This window comes from Miniopterus schreibersii (assembly GCF_964146895.1).
Source record: "Miniopterus schreibersii genome assembly, chromosome: 11".
NCBI classification, from domain to species: Eukaryota; Metazoa; Chordata; class Mammalia; order Chiroptera; family Miniopteridae; genus Miniopterus; species Miniopterus schreibersii.
In genome coordinates this window covers 51844559-51863301 of record NC_138111.1, presented here as the reverse complement: position 1 = coordinate 51863301, position 18743 = coordinate 51844559, and the positions used below count along the sequence as shown (strand labels likewise).

At 38.8% G+C, this 18743-nt stretch overlaps 1 protein-coding gene across 3 annotated transcripts in view; it reads left to right on the top strand.

Annotated features, from left to right (window-relative positions):
• FREM1 (FRAS1 related extracellular matrix 1) overlaps positions 1-18743 on the top strand; it is a 140600-nt gene that overhangs the window by 95049 nt on the left and 26808 nt on the right. The window contains exons 26-28 of one of the 3 annotated variants that reach the window (XM_081150887.1): positions 2946-3360; positions 10395-10596; positions 11345-11489. In XM_081150887.1, coding sequence (XP_081007013.1) covers positions 2946-3360; positions 10395-10596; positions 11345-11489 — 762 coding nt within the window. Of the gene's footprint in view, positions 1-2892; positions 3361-10394; positions 10597-11344; positions 11490-18743 lie in introns of all 3 variants that reach the window. The other 2 variants (XM_081150888.1, XM_081150889.1) reach the window with 2 other exon arrangements.

Sequence of the window (18743 nt, the reverse complement as noted above, 5' to 3'; positions counted from 1 at the left end):
AGCCGCACACTCCTAGGTTAACGCAGCCCTCCCAGGACAGAGCTGCGGGGCCTGGCCAGGCCTTGTTGGAATTCAGTCTCTAGGGAGGAGGGTCAGGGTCGGCCTCACAGTGGCCCCGGGCGAGCCCCCCGCAGGGCCCCGAGCTCCTGCCTAACCTCCTGGCTCCTAAACCCGCCTCCCGCCTGCTTTCCCCTCTCTTCTCAGCGGATATCTGACACGTTTTAATAGGGCACCAAGCCTTTATTCCACAATTAATGCTAATACTAAAGATATATGCCCCTTGGCTGAAATGTGTGCTTAAACCAGAAATGGATGGTTTAAAATTCTCCATGAGAGCACATTTTGATACAGGGATCTGGCAGGGGATAGAAGACCACTTTATGTGTGAAAGGGGGTAGAATGGGAGGCATGGAACAGGCTTCTGGGTGGGCTGAGTGGGAAAAGGGGGAATCGGAAGCTCCGAAGGAACGCCTCGCCTACTCCCTGTTTGACCCCTGGTCTGCTGACAGGCGCCAGGGAGGACGTGAACAAGTAACAGGAAGCCAACAGAAGAAAGGCATCATTCCACGGAGAGCTTTCCCTGAGCAACAGGCCGTGGTTTTTATATCTAAAAATACACATCACTTGGTCTTCGAAACTGTCCAGGTGACTAATAAGTAAACAGTTGAACACACATTTTTCTGGGTGTGCTTCTATTTTCTTTTAAAAAATATCTAATTTTGTAAATACCTCACAATTCAACAGTGCAAATACCCCATTTGCTTAGAATATATTTATTAAACATTCAGTTTTACAAAAGGAAAACTGATGGCTTTGTTTTAAGGAAACCAGGTGATTTTGCTGAATCTAAAATTCTAAAATGAATTCAATACCCTTATTCAAACTGTAAAATAATGCTGTCTATGGGGGAACAACACAGGTTATATCCTTTAGAAGTCTAAATGTGTGAAATGTTGAGACTTGCTTTATTTGTTATATTTCTTTTAGCGTTTTAAACTTTTTGGACATAGATTCCCTTTTTCTATCATCAGATTTTCCTTGTAGGCAGACTTATCAACTAGATAATTAAAAAGCCCCAAAATTTTAGCCTAGCCTGCAAAGCAAAATCTGGGTCAGCCAAACTCATCTCCCTTTACTTTCTGTCCAGCTGCTCTTCTGCCTCAGTCCTTTGCCTCAGGCCAGCTGGTGGACTCCTTGTGCTCACACAACCTGGTTCCAGGTCCCTTCATGTTCAAGAGCAAATCAACAACCCTCAAACCTTGAAGGACAAGGCACATTTTGCAAAGAATAAAGAACTTGTTAGTCAAATTTGTGAGATTAGTAAAACAAATATAAACCCCATTTCTTCTCTGGTTAAAAAAAGAACCTCCAGGGTGGGGAGGAGATAGAAGAGGGTAAGGGGAAGGATAAATGGTGATGGAAGGAGCCCTGACTTGGGGTGGTGAACACATAATACAATATACAGATGATGTATTATAGAATTGTACAGCTGAAACCTATATAATTTTATTAACCAATGTCACCCCAATAAATTCAATAAAAATTTAAAAAAATAGATTAAGTTAAATTAACCAAAATAAATAGGAACCTCCAAAGAAAATTTTTATATAATTTAATGTCAGCTAAAGTCATTTTTGAGATTTTTTTGCATATGTGAAATGTAAGAGTGTGTCCTCCATGAATATTTCTAGCAACTGTGGTACATGGAGAAAACTAATAAACACAATCCCATGATCATTTTGAAGTACATTTTTGGGGTCTATGATGACTCCGTCAATTTCATTTTGAGAGTATTGATTTCCTAACTTTTTGGAGTTTTAATAATGCATTTTGTTTGCTTAATTTCATGATATTCTCAATTCTCCTTAAAATAAAAATTACACATTAAAATTTTCTAAAGAGCATTTAAATTAGTTTCATTTTGAGATTGGCAGTGGTGGGTGTAACACTAACACATTAGGGTATCACAAACTCAAGATTGTGAGAGAGATTTTGCTTACCTTGAATTTATATCATTTCAGCTTCCTCTTTATTATTCAGCAGTGGTGCTCAGACACCAGCACTCTTTCTTAGTGGATTGCTAAACCAGCATTTATTAAAAACTCTTCAAGAGTAGAAGGTGTAGGGTTCAGCTCTGTCTCCTACCTGCCCCTTATGATCTCTACCATGTTTCTGAATCTTTCTGTTATAATTTTCTTTTCTTTAAAGCAGGGAAGTAATCCTTGTCTATCATAACTCCCACATACCTTTAAGGGGCAGATGTAGAAGCACAAGAAAACATAAGGGATTAGAGCATCACATATTTTTAGAGCTGGATGGTAGTTAGTGATCATTTGGTCCACCTTTCATTTTGCAGAAGAGAAAATGAGACCCAGAAAGAGAGATGAGTTAGGCACGATTACATGGTTCAGTAATGTGGCCTGTCCTTAAGAAATATACCCCAAATATACTAATATAGTGAATTAGTTGAATTCAGCCTACTCATCACTTGATTGAATTGGCCTCCAATTATCATTCTTAAGGTTTAGCTTATTAAATTCGCACAAAGAAAATACAATTGCAAAAGTATTAATATATAAAATGAGTGTTCACTGCAAACTAAGCAATAGGGCTAATTGGATGTGCCATTCCTATTTGGAGCAAGGAACTACACGAGGCCCCGACAAGCCTGAGAAATATCACCAGCAGCATTTGCCTGCTCAACCTCAAGAGTTACAACATCAATATTAGTGAGAAAATACTTTTGGGTGTGAAATGGGCAATTTGTGCATTACCTAGTGACTTATTTAACAGAACGATGTCCTTCTGAAAGACCCGCCCTTTAATTTTCGTTTGAGTCCCAGCACGACATATCCTTTAGTAAAGGTGTGTGTTGTTATCATTTCATTCCAGTAGATGGTGACACAAGAATCCATGCTGAAGGCTGCCTTGCCTCTCTTTGCCAGATTCATTGTCAGCAATGGACTGCAGACCAAGCACGGGGTGTTTGAGATCATACTGGAGACTGTGGACAGAGCCTTACCGGTGGTGACCAGGAACAAGGGGTTGAGACTGGCCCAAGGGGCCACAGGCCTGCTTTCTCCTGACTTCCTTCAGCTGACTGACCCTGACACTCCCGTGGAGAACCTCACCTTCCTTTTGGCCCAGCTCCCACAACACGGCCAGCTCTACCTGCGGGGGACAGTGCTGCTTCAACACAATTTCACTCAGCAGGACGTAGACAGCGGGAATGTGGCCTACAGGCACTCAGGAGGGGACTCCCGGACTGACTGCTTTACTTTTGTGGCCACAGATGGCACAAACCATGGCTTTGTTGTGGATGGGAGAGTGTGTCAAGAACCTGTTTCATTCACCATCCAGGCAAGTATGAGAAATACCCAGTTCCTTGCCAAAGAGATGCAGAAAACAACTTCAAGGAAACTTATTTCCTTCTTTCCTCCCTTCTTTCATTCAAATATGTACTGTGTGTCTACAGCATGCCTGGCACCAAGCAAGGAGCAGGCATATTAATATGAACAAAACAGATGTGGGCCCAGCGTACGGTAATGACTGACCTTGAGAGTCAGTGGTAGGTAATTCAGAAAGGGACCAAAAAAACAGGCTTTGGAGTCAGACACACCGAGGTTGGAGTTTCTGCTTTGCCATTTATTTGTTGTGTGACCTTGAGAATGTCCTTGAGCTCTTCTGATTCTACTTTTCCTTTGAAAAAATATGCCTTACAGGATTCTGGCGAGGATGCAATAAGATTAGGTGTTCAAGGCTCTAGCGTGTTGTCTGAGACATATTAGATTCTCAATATCTTGTAACTACTGTTATAATATTTAATGACACTATTATGATGGTGCTTACTGATCCATGTCATCTACTGTCATTTTAATGGTTTCCAACTAAACATATGAAAACTTACAAGGCAGCATCAAAATTACGTGTGTAATAATGAGGAGGACAGTAATTGCAGCAGCTGCTTTTTTTACCGTTAACTCTAGGTCAGACCCACTTCACAATATCTTATTTAATTCTCATAAAAATCCTCTGAGGTATGTTTTGTTATCTCCATTTTATAGATGTTTAGAAGTTTAGAAGTTAAATAATTTTTTTAAATATACATAAAAACCTCAAGTCTTTCTGATCCCGAAGTTGGTATCCTTTCTACAACCCTGTGCTGCCACATTTATGTTGACTGTGATGATGATCCTAGGAGGGCATAATGTGTTTTTCTTTTCTTAGTCAAAACACATCAAGTATGTCTGGCTCTCAGAGCCTTGAATCTGCTCTTCTTGGATGTAGTTCACCCGTTCTACACACTTCCATCCACAGCAAAAAAGATATCTCTGTCTCTTACTTCAGGATGCCTTCTGATTATGCAAAATAATCATAATTTTCCCTTGCTTTTTAGTCTCTGTGCTAGTCAGGATTCTCTGAGAAACAGAACCAATGAGATGTATATGTGTGTATACACACACACACACACACACACAGACTTATTTTCAGCAGTTGGCTTACACAATGGCAGGATCAGACATGTCCAAAATCTGCAGGACAGGCCAACAGGATGGAAATTCCAGCAGGCATTAATGTAGTCTTTAGTCCAAAGGCAGTTCTAAAGGCAGAATTTCTTCCTCTTTAAGGGACTTCAGTCTTTACTCTTAAGGCCTTCAACTGATTGGATGAGGCCCACCAACATTCTAGAGGGCAATCTGCCTTATTCAAAGTCTACTGATGTAAATGTAATTACATCTAAAAATATCTTCACAGCAACATCTCGACAGGTGTTTGACCAAACAACTGGGCATCACAGCTGAGCTCTGTTGTCACATAAAATGAACTATCGCCATCTCATTCTAAGATGGGACCTGAGTAAAAAGGTGGAGAGTCATGATGACATAGAGTGGATGCATTAAGGGTCTTTGGCACTAAGGAAGTCCAGAAAATGTAATAAAATTATGATGCACTGGGAGAAGACAAGGTATTGATATCATTGATACAGTATATAAGAAGCACTTTGTACATAGTAAAATTATTGTTTTATTTCTTATTATATTTTCATTGTTATTAGTTTCAGCTCACTCTTTAGTCTATCAAAATCTTTTTATTGACTCCTGACTCCCCACACTAGGTAGAGAAATGACACTGTACTCTCCAACTGGAAGTACTTTTCTTGGGTCTATTTGCAGCAAATTTATAGCAGTTGTCAGTTGTGGATGCAAACCTAGGAGTTTCTTGTACTCTGTAGCACAGAAGGAAAAGGGGGTAGAATGTGAAGAAAGTACTAGAACTTAGGTCTCTCCCAACACCAATAGTCAAAGAGCTTGGTTATCATGAGAGAGTCATCTCTTGGAAGTATCAGAATTTACTGTCAGGAAATTGTTGGATACATGTTAGAAAGGTTCTTTTTCATCAAAAGTACAAGCCCCCCCCTCCCCCCAAATTATTACATGTAAAAACCTCACAAAGAAAGCCTCAAACTTTCTGCCGTAAGTCCTCTGAATTCTCTGGTCTGTCTGAGCAGAGAGGTCAAGCAGTTTAGGGAGGAACTAACCATGTCTTACCCCAAGCAGTGAGGAGAAATGACCCCCTCAGTCTCGTGCCTTCAAGAGCTTTTTCTGACAAGACAATGTGATGTCTTCCACCACTGAGTGATGAATTGGTCCAATTAAGTCTCCCGGGTAAGAGTGTACTACTCCTATGGTACCAAGCTCAGAAACCAAGGGCAAAGCCACTGGATTTAGGCACAAAACTCAAGTGTGTTTTACTAATACAAGCAGGTGCTAATCTGACATTCATTTTGTAGGAAACCATGTCTGCCTGATCAAGATACTGCAATCTTGCTGCGAGGATTTCTGTAATCTTCCTTAAAAGGGGACGGGGCTGAATGTGAGGGAGAGAGGACCACTGCTCTCTGTGGTTTAGGCAAGTCTCAGGAGGTTTTCAGTAAATCCAACAGAAGTAATCGTAAGGATAGTAGCCACTGCCGCCTTCTCCTCCTCCGTCTTCTTTAAAATGAATCATTGTGGTGTTGAGTCACTATGTTTTGGAGTCATTTCTTACACAGCAGTAGACAACTGATGTCTCCTGACATCTCTCTCCCATGAAAGCCTTACCTTTCCTTCAGCTTTCCCAACTCCCAGCCTCTTTCGGGGATTATTATTTCCTTTGTAAAACCTCCTCTGCATACTCCAGGACAAGGACTTTCTCCTATTTTTGTGCAGAACCTTTCAATACACGGCTCCTTAAAGCAGTAATTCTTTGCCTTGTTTTATCTTTTTAAATTTCTTTATATGTGTTAACCATATCTTGCTACATGACCTTTTATGAATATAGTCTTCTCTCTTTTTTAAAAAATAGCAATGTCCTGTACTCCAGTATTTTAAAATGCTCCTGGTGTACTGAAGCAGAAGACCTGCTTTTAAACCATCTAGAATTTTAATAAGACTAGGATATTTTAATAAGACATTTTAGCACAAGTATGACCAAAGACACAACAGGCAACCATATAACCAGAGTTTAGATATTAACATTTTTAAGAAAGAAATGATCACAACAGGTATTCATTCCTCTTGCAACAGTTTTGTTTTCAAGGGAAACATAACATTTAAAAAACCCCACCTACACTCAGCTATTTATAACTTTAAGAATGTCTGACTTGGCGAGAATCATCTGATTCTCTCTCTCCTGACACTGACCACCTGTCCTACTGGCCACCGTAGCTGTAGTATCTTCTGCACTCAGAGGCCCTGAAAACTATAAGACTCCCTACCTTCCGGCCAGCTGCACAGCTCCGAGTTCGCCATCTGTACTTTTCAGAAGAGGAGAATGACTATGACTTTTTAAAAATGTTTGTTGCTTTTCAACTTATAAAATAATTGCTTATTGCAAAGAATTCATAAACTACAGAGAACAAGAAGGAGTAAAATCCTTCACAATGATACCACTCAAAGAGAATTATTGTCGGTGACTTCCTTCCACTCTTTTATTCTGTGCAATAAAAATGACACAATATTATATGTACTGTTATGCATATTGCCTGTTTCCACTCTTCATTATGTTATGAAATTCTTTTCTTTAAATCTTCCTCAAAAACTTAATTTTGAAAGGCTGCGTAGCATTCAGTCTCAGGTAGGGATGGTTTAGAAATCCCCTGTTGGACTTTTATGTCTTCTGGATTTTTAGTGAACATCTGTATATAGACATTTTTGTGTTCACGTCTAATTATTTCTGTAAGATACACTTAAAAAGTGAAAGTTTTCGATCAAAGTATGTGCACATATCAGTACACATACATGCCAAATTTCCATTCAGAAAATTTTCACTAATTTTCACTCCTATCAGCAAAATAGAGAATGCCTATTCCTAGAAACGTTACCCAACATGACTTATTATTTTTTTTCAAAAATTTTAAAATTATAGTTGACATACTATTCATATTATATTTGTCTCATGTTTACAACTTTACTGAGTGACCACCACGAAAAGTCTAGTAGCCATTTGTCACCGTAGAAAGTTATTACAGTCTTATTGACTGCCTTTTCTATGCTCTGCATTGCATCCCTATGACTTATTTAGTTTATAACTGGAGGTTTCTACCTCTCTATCCCCTTCACCTTTTTTGCCCATCCCCCACTGCCCTCCCCTCTGGCAACTGTCAGCTTGTTCTCTGAATCTCTGAATTTATTTCTGTTTTGTTTTGTTTGTTCATTTGTCTCGTGTTTTAGATTCCACATGAGTGAAGTCATATGATATTTGTCTCTTTCCATCTAAATTATTTATCATAATACCTCGTAGGTTCATCCATGTTGCAAATGGCTAGATTTTGTTTTTTTTATGACTGAGTTGTATTTCATATATATCACATCTTCTTTATTTATTCATCTATCAATGGACAACTAGGTTGCTTCCATGTCTTGATTATTGTAAAAAATGCTGCATTGAACATTAGGGCACAAATGTCTTTTCAAATTAGTGTTTCTGTTTTCTTCAGATAAATACCCAGAAGTGGGACTGCTGCATTCAGATGGTAGTTCTATTTTCAGGGTTTTGAGGAGTCTCCATACTGTTTTCCACAGTGGCTGCACCAATTTACAATCACATCACCAGTGCACTTGGGTTCCCTTTTCTCAGCATCCTTGCCAGCACTTGTTATTTGTTGTCTTTTTCATAATAGCTATTCTGACAGGTGCGAGGTGATAAATAGCTCATTATGGTTTTGATGTTCATTTCCCTGATGATTACTGGTGTTGAGCGTCTTTTCATGAGTGCGTTGGCGGCATCTGTGTGCCTTTTTTGGAGAAATGTCTATCTAGGTCCTCTGCCCACTTTTTAATCAGGTTGGCTGGGTTGTTTCTTTGTTGTTTTTTTACTGTTTTGTTGTATAAGTACTTTTAATATTTTGGATATTAACCTCTCATTAGATATATCATTTGTGAGTATTTTCTCCCATTCGGCAGGTTGTTTGTTTTGTTGATGGTTTCTTTTGTTGTGAAAAAAATTTTTAGTTTGATGTAGTCCCAGGTGTTTATTTTTACTTTTGTTGCCCCTGCCCGAGGAGTTATATCTAAAAAATAATCGCCAAGACTGACGTCAAAGATTTTATTGGCCATGTTTTCTTCTAGTTTGATGGTTTCAAGTCTTACATTTAAGTTTTTAATCCTTTTTGAGTTTATTTTTTTATATAGCAAAAGAAGGTGATCCAGGTTCTTTTTATCTGCATGTAGCTGTCCTGTTTTCCCAGCACCATTTATTAAGGAGACCGTGTATTCCTCAGTATATATTGTTGCTCCCTTGATTGTAGATTATTTGACTATATCAGCATGGGGTTATTTCTGGCTCTCTCAGTTCTGTTCCACTGATCTGTGAGTCTGTTTCTGTGCCAGTACCATATTGTTTTGATGACTATAGCTTTGTAGTGTAAATTGAAATCAGGGAGCATGATACCTCCAGCTTTGTTGTTCTTTCTCAAGACCACTTCAGCTACTCAGGGTCTTTTATGATTTCATATAAATTTTAGAATTATATGTTCTTGTTTTCTGAAAAATGCCATTGGTATTTTGATAGGGATTATATTTAATCTGTATATTGCTTTGGGTAGCATGGACTTTTAAATGATATTAATTCTTCCAGTTCATGAGCATGGTGTATCATCTTCGACTTCTTATGATTATTTTTCTTAATCAGCAAGGGCCTTGCCAACCTGAGAGGAAAAAATATTTTGTTGTTACAAAGTTCCATATGGAAATACACAAAGGAGGAGTGGTGAATTTTCTCCACTCCAAGACAAATGTATAGGTTTGTGCAGGTGCTCCCACAGTTTTGCCTATTTCTGTGTGAACATATATATGAGCTTAATTTGAACAAAAATGGTATTATAGTTGTCTTCTATTCTAAAAAAAACCACAAAACTAACTGGTTTTTTTTTTAAACCAGTTAACACTAAGTTGTGGAAATTATCAGTTCAGCCTACCTCATTTTCTAATAGTTCATTATATCATCATGGACATAGTGGCTTATCATTGTCACTTATTCTTTACTTTGCTAGTGGTATCATTTTCAGGTAAGTAAAGTTAAGAATTGAATGGTTAGGAATGAGGGGAATGAAAGCAGTGTTTTTGTACCTGTTCTCTAGTATCAGCAGTGAATTGTACTAATTCATCTAAACCTGCTCCATCCCTGACACAACAGTTATTATCAAGAATGACCGAGCTCCATTCCACACCTGAATGAGACCCTTTGTAGTGTTTGAACCTATACACCTCTTTCACTCATGAGTAACTGCCCATCCACTAGCTTCAAAAATTGTCTTCACCTGTTTAGTTACCTGATTCTCATTCTCAATGAAACAGGCACACAAATGCCTATAAATAATTACCTCTCATTATTTTCTTACTGAGGTATTTCTGTTTTTATTGAACATTTTTGCCATTTGAACAAAGACATGACAAAAAATGTTCAATGCATTTGTAAACCCTTATAACTTTGTTTCTGTAAATAACTAAACAATGGAAAAATGGGGGAATCCTGTGGAGCTAACATTAAGTTTACAACGCAATTCTTGGGTCAATCTTAATATATTCATTCAACAGATATTCCTTGAGCTCCTGTTATGGTTCAGGCACTGTGCCAGGTGTAAGGAATAGATGGGGGAGCTTAAATCCTAATGGGGGAGTCAGACAGATAAATAAAGCTGGGTAAAAGGTTGCAATGGAAAGGCCGCCTCTGTTCCAGGCACCATGATATTTGCTGAGGTTATTGTGAACAAGACAGGCATTGGCAGAAATTAACCAAAGAATAGGATAAGGAATCTGAATGAAATTCAGGAAAGTTTGTCACTGTTAACCATTAAGACCCCATGGGGATGAGAAGCCTTTGCATAAACTCGTATGTAATTATTGACAATTTAGGTGGACCAGTTGGACAGAACAGCCCCCCACATCACACACTTGCATTCCCCTTCTCAAGTGGGACTCCTGAAAAATGGCTGTTACGGGATTTACATCACTTCCCGTGTGTTGAAGGCATCAGATCCCGACACCGACGACAATCAGATTATCTTTAAGATTTTACGAGGCCCCCAACATGGACATCTGGAGAACACAACAACAGGTACTGTCTTCCTTAATCCTTGTAATTGCTCATTTTAAAGTAACCAGTGGCTGGCAATGCTAGAAAGTAATTTAATTAAGTGCAGGCCCATTTGGTAAACACTCCCCAGGACTTACTGATAGATGCAGTTTCTAAATCAATATTGGTGCAAAAGAGAGTTTGAAGCTGAGCCTTCCCAAATTCATCTTGACTGGGAGAACCAAATACTAATACATTATTTCCTTATATACTGTTGTTGTTTACTTTAAAAAAAAACAACCCCACAACAGCCAGACTGTAATATATTCAGAGGAACACTTGGTGTCAGGGCCAAATTCATATTTGTGACTAATATTTTTCTATCATAAATTCTAAATGATGTCAGTTTATTTTTGAAATTCTGGGGTTTTTTTGTATAATGGTTTCTCTAGATTGTATATTACTTCTGTTTTCTGAAGATAGTGATCAAAATATATCACTAGAGAACAGCACAGAATTACAGATTTTATTACTGTGTCTTTCTACTCTCCCTCTAGTTTTATATTTTCTTTAAGGCACAATATTTCTGAGACAGAATAAACTTTAAGACTAATTTAAGTTCATTGCATATGATTTTTAAGACAGTTGCAATAATGTTAATTTCTTTAAAAAATATACTTAGAGATTTTTAAAGCTGATATTTAAAATAAAATAGCCATGCAACTTTATCAGCTTTTATTTACTATTTTGTTTGCTTACCCACTAAAGTCATTTATCTCTTTTTCTGTAGGTGAATTTATTCATGAGAAATTTAGCCAAAAGGACTTAAACAGTAAGACCATTCTTTACGTCATAAACCCATCTTTGGAATTTAATTCAGATACCATGGAGTTTCAAATCATGGACCCCACGGGGAACTCTGCCACTCCTGAAATGTAAATTCTTTTGCTTATTCAGTAGTCCTGCATAGAATGTCCAGAATGTGTCTGATTAGGAGAGTGAAATGTTGTTTTGCAAACAGAATCTAACAGGGTAAATTAATAGACCGTTTCACAAGCTCACGGAGTGTATTTTGGAGAGCCATTATTCTATTACAGCTTGATCATGGGAAAAGCCAGTAGCTCTACAGAGCATTTAAACACTCTGCAGTATTTAATACAGAGTATTAAACATTAGAAAGTTGAGTCGTGTGGTGCTGGGTGGTTCAGTTTATGCACATAAATGCATTCACTTTCCCAGGCGCAGAGGGTTCCGCCTGGACAATGCCCGAGCATCAGGACCGAGCCTGCAGGCTCATGTACGAATCGTGCAGCCAGAGGTCACTCTAGGACCGTGTTAGCAGCGAGAGTCTAAAGCGCGCAGAGCAGCAAGAACGACCAGACAGGAGGGGTTAGCAAAACAGCTCTTCCCCTCCAGAAAACCAACCAAACCAAAACAGATGGCTGGAGTCTGCCTTACAAGTTAATAAGCCTCTCGTAGGCAAGGTGAAGGCAGTGTAAGAGGAAAGCGGGCTTGGCCGCAGTGAGTGACACTTAGATGTATAATGTGTGCCGCCCTCAGAAAAACAGGAGTCAATCCTCAACATTAACAAGGTTAGCAGACCACAGTAATTTCACTCCCTGGGTCCGTCCGTGCTCTAGACGCTTCTGGGAGGTAGACTTTGAATAATTGAGCAGTTATCGGGTGGCTGTAGAAAGGTGTGTTACAGTCCCGTTCTTGTTCTGCTGTGTTTTCCTTTCTTTTAAAATTTGATACCCTTCCCCAGTCACCTCTAAGAAAAATTGGTATTAACCATATACTAGTAAAATTACACATCGTGAGTGAGTACAGCCTCTTGATGGGATTTTTATGACAGGATAGGGACAAGGGAAGAAAAAACCGAGAGACTTGCCTCTGTTCTCTTCATGCTTGTTTTTTTTTTTCTGATCCTGGTTGTAGTTCCCAACAAGCACCGGCAGAGGGCTCTGTAGCCATTGTTAGAAAAGCTGGCATCCTCGTAACAAAACACATTCCCAGGGTTCCGCCTGCCTTGCCCTGATAACGTATAGTATCTGGCTCGGGTTTATTAACCTCAGAGATTTTTATTGAGTGGCTGCTATATGCCAGGTGCACAGTATTAGAAACTGGTAAGTAGATATGAACAAGGAAGGCCTCGCCCTTGACGTTTAGATATAATCATGAAGTTATAAAATTAAAACAGGTCACCACCACCCATTAAACTGCTCTTGCCTAAGAGAAATGATTCCTCAGGGTTTCCTTTATAGAAAATATATTAACTACTTGCAATTTCAATCAAACATCTTCCAACTCAAGAAAATGTTTTAAAAAAAAAATCCTGCTCCAAAAACATCAATAAATTGACTTCGCGTGCTTTTTAATAGTCCAACTGAAAAATATTAGAGTGCTGATCAGACTTGCTACTGCTGGTCCTGCATGTGTGAACACAGCATAGCTGATAGGAGATCCGCCCCCCCCAGCATTAGTATTTACATGCCCATTTTATTCTTCATCGTTACAAAGGACATTGCTTTTGAAGATGATTTATGTTTTTAAATAATCCCCAGATTTATAGGAGAGTCATGGAAGAAATTATAACCTTAATGGAAGCTGTTTTAAATAGGCTTCTGCTTGTGTTGCATATTAATTTTTATATACCTATGCTGAAGATATTTCAAATTCAGCTTAAAATAATTGGAACCAATGGAACAAAATGATGCCTACCAAGGGCTAATCCAAATATAATTTAAATTTGATTCTGATGTATATTAAGTTGTTTTCTTTAGAATGGGCAAGGAGAGGTAGAAATTACTCAGCATTTATGTCCATAACTTCTGAATGGTGTAATTGTCTCCAGCCTCATTTATTAGATGTTTTTGGAACAAGAAGCACATTTTCCAGTAAGAAACAGTCTTATCAGTAGTGGGTTGTCTTCCCAAGACAGCCAGCAAGAACCTAGTTACACATACAATATAAATCACAGGCATTTGCAATATAATTGTCTTCTTCTCTATTTCATCACCCTTCATTTAATCATCACAATCACCTATGCATTAGGTACCATCATAATACAGAATTTACACGTGAGAAAACTGAAGCACAAAAATAAGATGTGATTTTTCCAAGCTTATGTAGCTAATTAGCGAAGGAGCTGGGATTCAGGCCCAGGAAGTATGGCTCTAGAGTCCATGGTTTTCCTCACTGCATGAAAGAACTTCTTGCCCACTCTTACCAACGTATGCTAACTGGCCTAAGGGAAGGGAGCTGCAGGCTTATCTCCCTTCTTTCACTCCAGTTATTGGCCACCCAGGCAACAAGAAAAAGCAATACTTACTCTTCAAGGACCTTAAGTTTTAGTTATTTTTTTAAATGTAAATTATAGGTATTAATACTAGCATGCACTCTGTGTCTAACACACCAGGAATTAGTATAGATAATAAACAATAAACCACTGATTTAGAGCCAAAGAACAGGGTTTGGGCTTTGAGTCTGCCATTGACTTGGGCGATTGTTCAGGCCTTACTCATTTCATCTGTCAAATGGGGGCAATACCAAAATTTGTTTAGAGAAACAAATGCTTAAAATATTTGAAAGTATCTTGTATATTTGAAGTCCTTAACAAGTTTAACTTGTGGTAGTGATTACTATTGTTGTTCATTCGTGTGGGTGCAAAGATTATTTGAAGAAGTATTCCAGAGACATTGGGTGGCCAGCTAAAGCCCAGCTCTAATTAGAAATTGATGCTGGGATGATTCACAAAGTGAACAATCAATATGCTCATTAATCAATAAGCTAAATGCTATACCACTTTGTGTCCTTTGGCTTAGACAGGATAAATAGATTAATATTCTGCTTAGTTGAGGAGTGAAAACCTTCTGTAATAAAGCTAAAGGGACTGATGGGTGCAATCTGGAGCAGAAGGGGGCCTATTTTAAAAAATGAGAAGGTCCTATGTTCAGTGGGAAAGTCCCAGAATATTGATTGCTAGTAAGTTTTCGCTCTTGCAGCATTTCTATGGAATACCATTCCTGAATGGTCAATGAATGTTCCATTAAAAAGGGTGTTCGGAAAGCTGATTTAGGCTAAACTAATCAAGTTGTTACTAGCTAACTAGCTTGTGTGCTGTTGAACTGCATCACATCCCAGAATCAGAGATGCTTGCATGGATTGGGGCTCCCTCAGGGAGGAATATAGTCTGTAGCACATCTGAACTTGATTTGACTGTAGAACCACCTCTCCATCCTTTTACCTCCCCCACCCCCCACAATAGCTCATGGAACAAGTTTTTCATGGAATACATTTGGGAGGCATTTTATCATGAATAGAAATTATTTTATAACACTGAAATCCATGGAGATTTGCATAAAGATTTAGACGTGGCTCAATGCCTAAATTTCAGGTACTGTGCTAGGTACTTTCACATATGTTGTCTAATTTAATCTACAAAGCACAATCCTCTGAGGGTTATAAGGAAATCAGGCTCAAAGCATTTAAGTAATTGGCCTGAAGTCACTTAAGTGGATGAGTGGCAGAGCTGAGAGTGAGCCCTGATCTCCTGACCTCAAAGCGCACCCTCATCTTACTCACCTTGGTGGCTCTCGCCTTGATGTCACTCACTCACAAGCTCAAGTCTGTTCTCTAGTCCAACTTGAACCTCAAGATGATCTTCAGAATTCTCAAACTAAACTACACAGGGCCCACATCATTCATCCAAAACACCTCTGCAGACTGTAGAATGTAGCCAACTTAGACCAGTTTCTTCATACATCTTCTATGTTGACCTCTTTCTTGAGCGCACTGACAAAAGAGTGAACTTCAAAAGAAAAGCTGACCCACCGAGGTTCTTTATCACTCAGAGGCTGCATCCCCAGCTGCTGCATGACTCCAAGCACCCGATTCCTCTCCTCCCTCCGGCTACCCTCAGCCTAGCTGGTCTATCATTCATTCTTGGCCTTAAAAGAGAAGGGACAAAAGAAATGATCAAGAGAAGGAATGTCTAATAGGTGAACTTTGCTGTGGTTTAGCAGCTTTTATGAAACACCTTGCAGGGGAAGAGGTGGGAACAATTGGCCAGGTAAAGCTTTCATCTTACCTGCAAGCCAGAAGTTAAAGTATTCATTTCCAAACTTGATCTAGGAGAGCACAGAGGAAGGAAAGGGAAATAGCACTTATTAAGCACCCACTGTGTACAGGTGCTTTCTACATATTAACAAATTTTAATTTTCATCATTTGACGTCAGTATAATTCTCCTCATTGTAAAGATAATGAAAGCCGAGGCCTAGAGAGACTGAGTAACTGACCGTAATCACACACTAATAAGTGGTTGCAAGATGTGTCTGACTCCAAAGCACTTATTTGGGTCTCACTCTGCTGCCTCCTGGCTAAACACTGTTTCCCCATTATCATGAGAGAAAGACTAAAAGGAAAACACAGGTGTTCGTAGCATTAGATTATGGAGTTTAATAGCATCCTCTTTGAATTGATAAATCTTAGATTGACTACTTGGAAAAATATTTTTTAACATCTCAATTTTCTTAAGTCATATGCTACTTGATTATAGATGAAGATCTAGTTATAAGAATAATTTAATCACAATTTTAGCTTCTGTAAAACCTTTCACTGAGAAGCTCAAGATACTTAATGGGTGTTCATTAAGGTTCATTTAACTCCTTTGAAGTACAGACTCATGATTATTACACTTAGGGATGTGAGGAAACTGAGGCATAGGAGTGGCTAAGTACCTTTTTCACACACTCTTATTAACCCAGATTAATGTCCCAAATCCCAAACTGGAGTTTTAATCATAAATGTTTCTTTAAGTTTAATGTTTCTACATATAAATAAATCAAGGACGTGGAGAATAAAATATTAGAAAGTATATATTTATGACTCTACCTCAACACTATTGACATTTTGGGCCAGATAATTCTTTGTCATGGGATGTGGGTAGGGTGGGTGTCCTGTGCATTGAGGATGTTTAATAGTATCCCAGTATTACCCTCCTCCTGTGGAATAATCCAAGCTGTCTCTAGATATCTGCTGAATGTTGAGAACCATGCACACAATTTAGGAAATAGCATATATGCATGTTAAGAAATCATGATGCATGGTAGAATGCTTTCTTATCAATGCCATCTCTCTCTCTTGATAGCCAATGATAGCCAAAGAATCCAGAATAAGTCAGGGCTAGAAAGAACATATGAGGATCATCCTAGCCTAGCATTTTTTTAAAAATTGTGAGTAATCTGGTGTTAATAGGGCTGTAGAGAAAAAAAGTTTTGGTACTCAACGTAGCTTAGTGGGCTAAAGAAGATTCATTTAACAAGTATTTATTGAACACTTACTATATCCTACTCACTCTACTGGGTACTTGGAAATACCTCAGTGAACAAGACCCCTTTTTACTTGGAGCATAACATAGTATATCTAAGGTAATTGAACAGTATTTAAAAATGTATGTGATACATACTTTGGAAAATGAAAAAGTTGATTGGGATAAGGGGAATCACAGATGCTGGACTTTGGGGGTGGATTGCTATTTTAAATCGAGTGTTTAAACAGCTTTTGTTATACCTGACTTAGTGTCAGTGAGTGACAGAGCCTCATGACTTCCACTCCAGTTTAATTTCCACTACTTCATCCTATGTCTTCCGTTCACGACAGTGGTTTGGGGAACCAAATTTTAGTTTTCACATCCAACCAAATTTTCTATTGTGATGAGTGCCCCCAAATCATTTAGTGAAGTATTTCTCAACTGGGGATGACTTCCCCCCATGGGACATTTGGAAATGTCTGGAAAGAGTTTTGATTGTTGTGACTGAAGGAGAGTGGTGAGTAGAGGCAGGGATGCTGCTAAACATCTTACAGTGCCCAGGACAGCCCTCTCAACAAAGAATTGTCAGGTCCCAAATGGTGTTGGGGTTCAGAAACCCTGACCTAGGGGCTGAAGGACTTGAAATGATTCCTGTATGGGTTTTGCGTAAGTGTGTCCGAAAAGTTCATTTCTGACCTTAGAATGAGCTTTACTCAATAGTAATAGTGGAAGGGAGGGATCATTAAAATGTGTAGGTTTGAACCAACCCTTGTCTCCATGACACCTACACATCCAGCGCTTTCCCAGTCTCTCCTGGGCTCCTGCATCTGGCTGCCTGCTTGGTGTCAACCCGCAGCTGTGTGGCTTCCAGCGGGGGGAATTCCCAAGCGAGTGACTACACCTCTTACTTTCCCTCCAGGTGTTTGTGCAGAGTTTAAGCAACCACAGTCTCAGCGTAGAGAGATCTTCTCAGATGCAGCACTGCAAAAAGCCAAAAAACATTCAAAACACGTGTTGCATATTTCCTGTAGGTATATAAGTGTTTGGCAACTTAAATATTTTTCTGGAAAATATATAGCCTGGCTTGAATTTTATGGCTTTTCAATAGATCTTTATTATTTGTAGTGAGTAGTTTCAAGAAAATAAAATAGAACATTGTGTAACGACAACCTGAACATCTAAGCATTATGCAGTATTCTAATGGGCATCAGGGAAATGCAGGCATGTCCCAGATGCCAAGACCCTTTATGCTTTGAAGCTGAGCAGCACTCCGCATAGCCCCTTTATTGATCTAGGCCAGCAATCAAACTGCATTTAGCGTGGGCCTTGAGGTCCTCTGGACCTGCACAGTGACAATGATGCATTTTTGCTCGACATGGTTAGCGTTAACAACGGACAAGTTCTCAGGAGACTGGACATGGAACCTCATTTGAACCGTACGGAGACTTAGCTGAAATTCTTCCCCATTTTCTATTTTACATGTTCCCATTGCTCTCCTGTCTTTCCTCTTTCATGTTTTTGTCTTTTCCCCCAACCTCTTTTGCTGAATTTTTCCTTTATCCTTTAGCCTGGATCCTTTGCTACATGTTATTTAAAATAACAATTAATTAGAATAATAATAATAGGATGTTATCTCTATTGGCATTTACAATATCCATGTTGCTTGCTATCTTGTACTTTAAAACATAGTCATTTAATTCTTTATTTCTTGATCGGTTTCATGCCAGATTTGAATTCAGGTATATTAAAGACCCATGAAGTTTGCAATATTATTTAATGTAAGGATCCTGCTTTTATGTCAGAATTTGATGAAGCCCAGCATGCCAGTAACAATGAATTTCATATCTACTGATAAACAAAATATCAGTGTTCATAGAA